Below are 10,686 nucleotides of genomic sequence, written 5' to 3'. Positions count from 1 at the left end.
CCACAACTAAAGTTCAGAATGAGTTCCATAGCATCATGGCTAAGCCTTGAATCCTATGATCCACAGGCCAACCACTAAACACTACCATGGCAACTTGCAGTATTTGAAACCTACTTTTGTCACACATTTGCAACACTTGCTGTATATGGATATTGAAAAAAGCAATATTTTATTTAATATTATTTTGGCTCACAACAAAATTATGTCTTTCTACAAAGAAAAAGTAAGAGAGAGCAAACATTAATTTAATAATAAATATTTAATTAATATTTAATTAATAAATAATGTCACTGGCAATATAAAAGTTGGTAAAATAAAATCTTTATTTCAAAGAAAGGGATGTGATTCATAGAATAAACAAGTCAATCATTTGCATTAAGAATAGTGCATATACATGGTACCTTAAGCAAATCATTTACTATTTAATAATAAAACTTTAAAGAAAGTGGTAACTATATTCACATACTGGACAAACAATAAAGACTTCATTTTCCACAAAATACAAAGAAGAAATCACTGAGGTAATTTAGAAAAACTTAAAAATATTTGCTCACAAAATTTTTTTACAAGTTAACACAGGAAGTGTTAGAGTCTGAATAGAAAAAGTTAGTAACACTCATTCATTTGAACTACAAGACAAAAATCTAACCCTCCAGAGTTCAAAATCTACATTAAATTTGATACTTTAAACATTTTTATGTACAAGTATAATATTAATCTATGTACATGAAACTGACAATGAAACACATTTTAGAGCTCATCTTTTACGAGTCCGTTTTGAAGTATTTATGGCAGTTGTTTCTCCAGACTTTCGCTTTTTATCTGCAGTTGACTCCTGTAAAAAATGCATTACTTCAGGTATTAACCATTCAGATGGAGGAGGAGAAGGGTCTTCTATTAAACTAAAAGCTAGGAACTCTGGTTTCACACAATGTATGCCTGCAGATGCTAAATTTTCCAAGTCTGTTTTGCTCAGTGAATTGTTTGGGAGGTCTATAAAAGCATGAGTAACACCTTGTAGGTTGAAATACGGTGGTGCTGCCTGAACCACTTCTGCACCACCAATTGTTAAAATACGGCTATAAGTGGAAGTCTTCTGCCTATCTGCTAACACCAGAACTTTCCAATCTTTGAATGCACCAGCATTCAAATTTGGATTTTTCAAACATTCATCTTGAATTTTAACACGCCAGCGATGGGGACATAAAGCTATTTTGACCATTTTTTCAGGCATCTTAGCTAAAAGATAATGGCAAGCCTTTCCTCCCCATTCATGGTCTTTTTCATCCACAAACTTGCCTGCTTGTCTACAAGCTTCCATGTAAGACTTGTGCAAGACCCACTTTCCCGATGCAACACTGGCCAAAAATTTTTCATTTTTTAGCGGTTGTTTCATAATCAAGTGTGTGGCCGTTTTGTCTACACACTTCAAGTCTGACACCTTTCCACCTAATTCTTCTATAAGAGCAGAATAGTCATCTCTTTCTTCTTCTGACAGACCAGACAACATAAATTTCATAATGTTTGAATTACTTACTTTTGCTGTATTACTAGTTGATCCACTTGAAGAAATATTTACATTTACATTTGTAGTTGATTTATCACTTTCTGAGACCAAGCTCTTATCATTCATTGGTTCTGTTATTTCTACTTCAAGCTCTGGTTCATGATTTGTAGTTGGGCTAAGAGACTGTGTTTCCTGAGTTTGTTTTCCATTCCTAGCAAGTTGTTCAGCTATTTTTTCTCTCTCTTGTCGACTTAATGGATCATCCCAGGTTATAGGTACACTCTGTGAAGCTTCAGAGGCTATGATCCCATTAGATCCTGCATTTTCATGTTGAACATTTTGCTCTGGTTTAATTTTCGACCTATCCGAAAAATTCTGATTCACAGAAGAGTTAGAACCATTGGAACTATTTAATCTTCTACTCAGACATTTTCCTGCTTTGGCAGTTTTTGTTGCTGACATAATCTCTTCCAACTGTTTGCTAACTTCAGCTTGTGTTTCACCTGACACTTCTTGTCTCCCATCTTTGATTTCATTAAATATTTCATAAGAACTGCTATTTATAAAACCTTTGGCATCTTTCACAGGTGTTTTGGATAACTCCTTTTCAGTCCCTGACTGACTATAATTTACATGCACTTTCTTGGTTGAAACTTGTCCAGAAAGTGACATTCTTGGATTAAAGGAGTATGGGAACAAACTTTCATCTACTAGTTCATTCTCATCTCTGCAAGCATACACCCAATCAGGGCAAACAATGTGCTTGCCCTGTTCTTTGGCTAATTTCAGCTCTCTGGTAATGTCACTGGATTTACCCTGGTAAACAAAATGAGTACATTTTGAATCATAAGTCCAACAATAGTCTCCTCCCAGCAAACCTATTATTTTATTTAGCTCACCCTGCTTGCTACTTAATTTTTTGGAAACACAGAGAACAACTCCAGCCAATGGCCTCTCTCTTTTATTTTTAGAGTGAAAAGATTCATTTTTTTCAGAAATATCTCCTTTTTCAATTTTGTTTTGTGGTTCAGCCTCTATTGGTTGTTCATTAGCTCCAAAATTCTTCAGAGCAACTGATAAGTTATGTTTAAAGAAATCTTCCAATGGCAAGCTTGACCTTCGTCTTCTACTATTTTCAATTGCAGGAGTTCTTTGACTTCCAGGTGAATCCAGACAATTCAGTGCATCTGTAACATCATACTGGGGAAAATATTCTACCCCAGGGATCAGAAAATTGCTAGGAGAACATACACCAGTTGATGATCCATCTGATACCTTTCTCTGTGGTGTCACTTTTTCATCTCTCATTAGTTCTTTGACCCGTTGATTGATGATAAGAGGTGTAGCTGGCTTTCTTTGGTCAGTATCATTTTTCACTTGTTCTGATGAAAGAATCTGGTCATGCATTTTTGATTTTGTGTCCAATTTTGATTTCAGTTCTTTTTCTTGATTTGCAGCAGTTAAGTTTTCAGTTCTTTGTTCTTCAGTTTTTGTTTCATCATTCTTTTTAAGAACCTCACTATTGCATTTCTCCATGTTTTGAATCAGTTTCTTATCTTCAACATTAACACTTTCACTATCTACCAAGAAATCTTCTTCTAGTGCTTTCTCTCCACTTTCAGCAGTTTCTAGAAGCCAATCCTTTTTCACAGCTGGTATATTCCATTTTTTAGCAGCTTCATACTTACTTCCTTCTGGATTCTGAACAACTAGATGGGTGTTAGGTAGAAGACCACGACTCTTATTTGCCTTTCGTACAAAGTACTCCTGGCATGTACCTCCCAAAACCTCTGCCAAATGCATTAAGCAATCTCTTTCTGTTCCTGCATACTGACTAAATGACAAGACACAATTGTTTAGTGGAGAGTTCTCTGGTTTTACTACAATAGGTCTAAAAAGAGGATTTCCATTAAATGATAACAACTTCTCATTTTCTAAACACATCTGTAGCCAGCAATTTGTCACAATTTCTTTAGCAAACACATCTACCTTGCCCCCTGTTAATGGAAGTACAGCAATGTCTGGTGTAATCTTGTTTGTGTCATTTATTAGTATTCCACCATTTGTTTCAACCATTTCTGCAAGTAGTTCAGTGTCTTTCAGGCCAAAACCAACAATGGTAATTCTTAAGCCATCAAATATGTAAGCATCTGATTCTTCCTCATTATCATTTTGTTTTTCATTATCCACGTCTGCTTTTTCTTCTTGAGGATTAAAAACTGACAAATGTTTGTCATATGCTACGTTGGCTTCTTTGGCAAGAGGCAAACACACTTCATCCATGGTTTTGTCACTTGGAAGATACTGGTTCATTATATCACTAAAATCTGTTGGAGCACTGTTTTTTTCTAAAGAAATACGTTGTTCCATGTTATCTTTTTCTTTAAAGGATGTTGGTTCTAATCCAATTTGAATAGCCTCTGGTTGAAATTTGCTTACTACAGTGTCTAAGCAAGAATATGGATTTTCATCCACTAGTTTTCCCTCTTTACAGCAGTGAATTAACCACTCCAACCTAACAACAAATGGTCTTACTGAATTCTCTGATAGCAGTCTGATGTGATCTTCGCTATGATCTCCAACAATAACATGAGTTACATTTTCACTTAATTTGTTAAATCTCATTCCTCCTGCTGCATTGATTATCTTTTGCAATTTTTCTAAGAGTTGGCCTGACCAACCAGAAAGAAAAATTTGACACCCATCTAAGAAATTACCTTTCTTTTGAATTTCTTTGACATTCAAATTATTTAAACTCTCAAGGAGAGAGCTATTCCTGTTAGGTTTTGCAGTGATAATAGTGATGTCACTTTGAGCTGTCTCATCAAGTCGACTAGTTGAACTAACATTAGCTATTGTACTACAATCTACTGCTTGTTGGTTTGGATAAACACTATTTTTCTTTGGTGTTGATGTTTCTTGTTCCTGTTTTGCTTCGGACACTAACTGATACAAAGTTTCATCCAAACAATACCCAGCCGAGATGCTATCATATATCCACTCCACTTTTACACAATACAATTTCCATGTTTTAGCAAATTTAAACTTTTCTCCTTTTGGTTCTACAAGAACTAAATGAGTTGTTTCTTTAGCTTTGAGAGCACCAGAATAACTCCCACCATTGTCCTCTATGATCTTTTGGATTTTTTTTCTTTCATCACTTTCAATTTGTGAAACAGTAATGTTAAGCCCCTTGAACACAGGACAGCGATAAATATTAAAGCATGGATCGGATGCATGGATCCTTTGATGTTGTCCTTGTTCCCAGCATTCCTCCACCCAGTTTGGTAGCATGACTGGTAAACTAAAGTTGGCAGCTACATGGTACTTTTTGGAGCCAACCTCCCCTACAAAAACATACCAATTATTATTTACACAAAATAACATTATCTCAAAATCTAGTAAAGCAATCAAATGCATATATTATATTAAAAAACACACACACACACAAATATTTTGAAGAATATAACTATACACTTAGTGTAAAAATTAAATTAACAGCAGACATATGGAAGTCTTACTTTAGGCTTCATTTGAACATACTGAATACTATGAAAGTAGTTTTTAATAACATTATTTTTCAAGTTCTAATTAAAAAATCCTTTATAATAATTGAAAAATAACAACATACACATATTGCTGGAGAAGTCTGGATGATTTCTAGCTCTACTGATGTCAAATAGTGATGTAACCAATTTATAATAAAAATGTAGAAAATTCATAGCATATACCAATTTAGTTCTCGTATATGTGGAAAAACAAATGTTACATTTTTTAAAAATGTATTTCCAATAATACTTTCCTCACCTCACAGTATAGCTATTACTCAACTGTCAGGGTTTCTTCCATTGCCCATCTAAGCATTGATCTGATTTTTTTCTAACTTGCTCCAGCTTTTTATACCCCACTTAATTGCCCTTGTAGATATACATGTCTTGTGACACTCTCCACTTACATCAATGCACCCTCAATCCTGGTACTATATATAAGCACCTCATTCAGATAACACTGGCTCTTAGTAGGGAGGATGGGTGGGAGAGTGTGCGAGGCCCCAACCAGATAGCTGAGGTTCCACTACTCAGGGTTGGAATTATATGGCCATGATCTCTATATGACACATTCGTTGTAGGGCAATTGGACTGCAATATATATATATATATATATATATATACTTACGAGTGAATCCCAACCTGTAGCCATCCGAATCACAACAAGAAGGCAAGCAACACTGAAGTGGACAAACCTTCTCCTCAACCTGAAGAAGTTTTAAAGGCAACATCCCAGGCTTGAAATTACAAGATTTTGTATGCCTTACTCAACCTGAGGAAACAGAACTTATCCAGTCTGGGTTTATGAACCCTCATCCTAACTCCCAAACAATGTGGGCAAAGTAAATTCCACTTGCCCCCGGAATGATGAGGGGACAATGGACCCTCTTCCATGAACACTGTACTGAATCAATATTGATCAAAAAGAAAGGCCATGTTCAACCCAACCGTATAGCAGAGCATCAAATCAGAACTGGTATTACAAGTAGGCTTCCACAAAGGCTGGTGCCTCTCAAATCAACATCTGGGAAAAAAACATCCAGGGACACGGTTAGGAGGGCCCACAACGTTGCCCTCTTCTCCAATAGTGGAGGAAATTCAGTCTAACACTCTGGAAGAAAAGCCTCTGTCCACCACACCAGTGACTGGAAACCGGGTGTGGTAAGGACTCCCTAGCTCCACTAGTAAAATCTGGGGGTAATGCACACTGAGGAGTCCTGAGGAACAATGCTCTGGAAACAGTGCAATAGGTGAAAGAAGATCCCTAAGTTTTTAAAGGCAACCTGACCCTGATTTATTCAATCCAATGAGGATCCCCTTATGCTTTACTAATGATAGTCTATGAGTGGCAGTCTAGCATAGTATAATAATACTACCTGGTCAGCCTCTAGGTGGTCTTACGGAACACCTTATTTCTACAGAGTCTGTTGCAACCTGGATAAAGTACACTGAATTAGTGGATGCTAGTGCGAAATTGGTTTGATAAAAGCACACCTGCCTGGGCAACACTCACCATAGAATGTGATCCTGTGAAAACGAGATAAGGGATCCTGAAATGTAAAGTACAGACAAGCACATTAATGAAAATACTCACTCCTCTGTATAATGGAAATGGTTAAGATAGCTACAGGGGTTAGTCGAAAACTCTCAGCTGAAGATACTGCTAGATCATACAAATAATGTGAGATAAAAGTATTGTGCCACTAAGGACATAGAAATGTCATGAATCTGATGTAATGTGACTCGCAGAAGATTCTTCGTCTTAAATGAGAGCCCAGAATAAATCATATAGAACAATTCTGTACCCACCTCATCAATGTAACCGAGGATAAATCCTGGGAAATTGAATGATCCCAATGATAAATAGTTATCTAGCATCTATAAAGGCATTAGTGCAGGCAACAAAACCTTCAAGACCCTAACTGGACATAAACGATCAAAACCTGATCAGCCATAAAAGTAAGAAATACTGATCAGATGAATAGGTGAAAAGAATTTATCCCCTTCTGAGAGTGTCTTAGGGAAGAAGAACTGGTCTGAGGACATAGGTAGAATGAAAAAGCATCCTGTGGACAATCAGTGCAAACCACTCTGACCAGCAATGTCTGTAGGTCAGAAGCAACAAAAAATAAAACTTCAGGGATACATAGCACATGATTCTAAGGTCACAATGAGTGTTAAGAAAGAGCATGTAATGTAAACTTAATGTACCAGTTAGGTAACTGGAACAGTCGTTTGGGACAAAGGACCCAAAGGGATTTGAGGAAGCCGTAGAGTACTGGGGACTCAAAGGATTTTTTTCTTGAGTATTGAACAGTAGTCCATAAGGCCGCCTTATAAAGGGCGATTGTGAAAGATGCAAAACCCTAGTGAAAGAGCCAAGTCAAAAAACAAGTTATGGTTGGCACTTATGATCGAAGTGGGTTTAACTGCCTCTCAATACACCACTGCCAATAAGGGTGCCATTTTTGTTGAAAAATGTCCATCATGGGATTAAGCAAAGACAGACAGATAAATGGCAACCTTAGAAAGTAAACCCTGACTGTCAAGGACTGCATAACCTCCATGCCTGAAGCTTGAGCTTCTGAATATCTGGGTGTACCATGTCAGATCATGGCTGCCTCCACAGAAATGACCAGAAGAATGGAAGAGGTGGGCACTCCTGAAGGTACCAAAGAAGCAGAAACCAGGGTGTAGCTGCCAATCTGATGCTATTAACAGCAACCGACCATGGGTTGGAACAAATCATATTTAGTACCTTGGGTAATATGCAAATTGGAGGGAAAGCCTAGAGTTGTAATCCCATCCTGTCGAGATGGAATGCATCCACTGCCAAAGCCCGAGGGTGAGGTACTGGAGACCAAATTGCCAGTAGTTGGGTGTTCCAAAGAGTGGTCAATCCACCAATCATCAATGTTTTAAAATGAGAGCCAATCCAACAGAAAACCTTGTGATGCAGCATCTATTCTGTTAGGAGCATCTGTTTGGGTTGAGACAATTGATCTGCTACTTCAGTAATCACCCGTGGAACATGACAAACTAGTAGGGTGACATGATGATAGACATGGTCTTGAGAAAGGAGATCCAAGATTTGACATGCAAGACACCACCATGGAAATGTTAGAGTGAAGCCTGACAATTTTCCCTTTAATAAGCCCAAACCATGAGGCATCTCCTTTTGAAAAGAAAGAAGGTCTAAAGCACTGTGTAGGGAAGCCTCATCATCCTGGAGTTCCTGACTGTTGAGATATGCACCCCGTCCCTGAAGCGTGGCATTCGTCAAGAAATGGATTCCTGGATGAGGTAGTGGCAGAGGAAACCATATCTTAGTAATGTCTCGATCTAACAACTTCTTGAGATCAAACAACAATCATGAATAATGAAAATGGGGAATCCAGTGAATTGATGTTTATGATCCCTTGGTCACATAAAGACCATTGAAAGGATCTCTTATGTGCTCATCCCAAAGGCATGAGGGAATCGAGTTATGCCCACATTCCCAAAAGAGAAAGAAACATTTCTGCAGTGAGAGAAGGAGAGGTAAGTAAGAGTCAGGCTTCCTGTTTCATAGCATGGAGCTGGATGGGAGTTTGCTGAGCAGGAGTGAGATACATGATGAAAAATACCCAGACTGACAACATATAGTTGGAGCAAGAATAGATGTCTGAGCTCTGAGAATGAAGTCTGCCTTGGTTGTTTCTAAAAGTAGAATCCGGGTGTGATGTTCAGACAATTGACGAGATGGTGTCAGTAATAACCAGTCATCCATGAAATGGTGTGTGCACTGGGCTAGGTATTGGATGTGAAAAGAAAATGCCCATACAAAACGGCAGAGCCTATGTGGTATTGATACTAATCCGAAGGTAAAAATCCTGAACTGCATTACCTGATCCTTGTGAAAAAAAAAAAAATGATGACAGTAGCAGGACATCTCCACTATGGCAATGTGCAGGTAGGAGCAAACTACATCGAACTTGGACATCATAAACCTAGCAAAAAACAACAACTCAGAGCGAGAAATAAGTCATTTATGAACCTTGGAGAATCTAGGAATGAATATAGATAAGAAAAATAGAAGACTGGACACTAATCTTCTGTCTTCTTGGGCCCAACAAACTGATAGGAATAAAAGCTTGGAACAACTGGAATGACTCTCTCTCTACCCCCAGACTACCCAAACTCTGATAGCCCTAAAACTAAGTTCCAAAATCTGAGAATATGGAGGAGAGACAAACTCTATAGGTTGGGTAGATAATGGTAGTGAAGATGTGAACAGAATGACTAATCTTGACTCAAGGACCTGTAGTGTCCATAGATTTGTGGTTAAGGTTTACCACACATCCAGAGATTCTCGGAGCTGAGCTCCCACAGATCCTGAAGGCATACAATAATCACCAAAGCTGGTGGTGGTGTTCCGACTGAGCAGCAGAACCCTTGGATATGGACAAAATCTATTCTAGATACCAATGGACTGAGGGGCTGATGTTGGAGGGTTGGTACCCTCAAATAGGGGCAAAACTATGACCCCCTATAGGAGCCAATGAAAGTCAAGACACTAACGATGACAGGGATAAATACAGAAGCCAACAATCAAATCATTGTGCATGCTAACAATGGGTCCAGCTCGTCATCAATGGTCTTGGTGATCCTGAGTCTTCCAACAAAGTTTAGTTTTAGGACAACACCTTGGACTTGAGTTGTAAGTCCATAGAGTTACCACTGCCCCACCAGAGGGGCCTTGATCTATTAAGTTTAACTATAAAGTCCACTCTAGAACCCGTAATTTCTAGAACCAGGTGTATTCTTTGAGAGTCGGAATATGCTTCCACCTAGCGGTGGTAGGCAAAATCACGTAGTTCCAACAACCATGCCAGATAAGGTACAGCTGTAGCTTCACATGAATGAGCAGTAAACCTCCCTGCATGAATCAAAATGTCAGTGGATGGAGGGAAAACTAAGTATTCACTCCCATACCTTTCAGCCATCAAGTAAGGTCCAGGCTCAAAAGCAACTGGGGAAAGATCCAAAACATCACACACTCAATGGACCAACTGAAAAAAAGAGAGCATGAGGCAGCTTATCACAAAGTGGCCTCCTGAGAAGCCAACAGAATAAAAGAAGGCACAGGAAAAGTGAACCTAAATTCTCTCCAGAATGTTCGGGATTGCCCTCAATTGCAACCTCCCAGAGGAACACCACTGAACAAAATACGTCTCCATCTCACTACAATAGGCTAACTGACAGTCTCAACCGAGAGTGCTTCTACCCCCCTACATATCAGAGGTGGGATAATAGAGACCTGATTTTCCTCTGTGCTGGAAATAATAATCCACAAATTTGTGCTGTATATTGGTTTGTCAAACAAAACATTTTTTATTTTTAACAAAAATCAACTGGGTAAAACGAATAATGCTCAAATTACCACCTAACGATCATAACACAGAGAAACTCATTAGTGAACGTTTTGTCGAGAAAAAAATGATAACATTATCTGAATGAGGTGCTTATATACAGTACCAGGATAGAGGGCACATTGCAAATCGTTTCCCTCTTAATTAAGGATACTGTATTTTTCATGTGAACTATTTTGTTCAGGCAAATATAATATTGATATATTTTTTATATTTATTT

The 10,686-nt window shown here is 38.1% G+C and overlaps 1 protein-coding gene across 2 annotated transcripts in view; it reads right to left on the bottom strand.

Annotated features, from left to right (window-relative positions):
- Positions 1-345: 345 nt before the first annotated feature.
- The window catches only part of LOC106469850 (DNA topoisomerase 2-binding protein 1-like), a 17,525-nt gene continuing 7,184 nt past the window's right edge, over positions 346-10,686 (bottom strand). For both annotated transcript variants that reach the window (XM_013930364.2, XM_022398413.1), the window contains exon 3: positions 346-4,854. In XM_013930364.2, the coding sequence (XP_013785818.1) occupies positions 758-4,854 (4,097 nt within the window). In that variant the 3' untranslated portion in view covers positions 346-757. The remainder of the gene's footprint in view (positions 4,855-10,686) is intronic.

Source organism: Limulus polyphemus, unplaced genomic scaffold, assembly GCF_000517525.1.
Source record: "Limulus polyphemus unplaced genomic scaffold, Limulus_polyphemus-2.1.2 Scaffold3684, whole genome shotgun sequence".
Lineage (NCBI taxonomy): Eukaryota > Metazoa > Arthropoda > Merostomata > Xiphosura > Limulidae > Limulus > Limulus polyphemus.
This window is presented reverse-complemented; position numbering and strand designations above follow the sequence as displayed.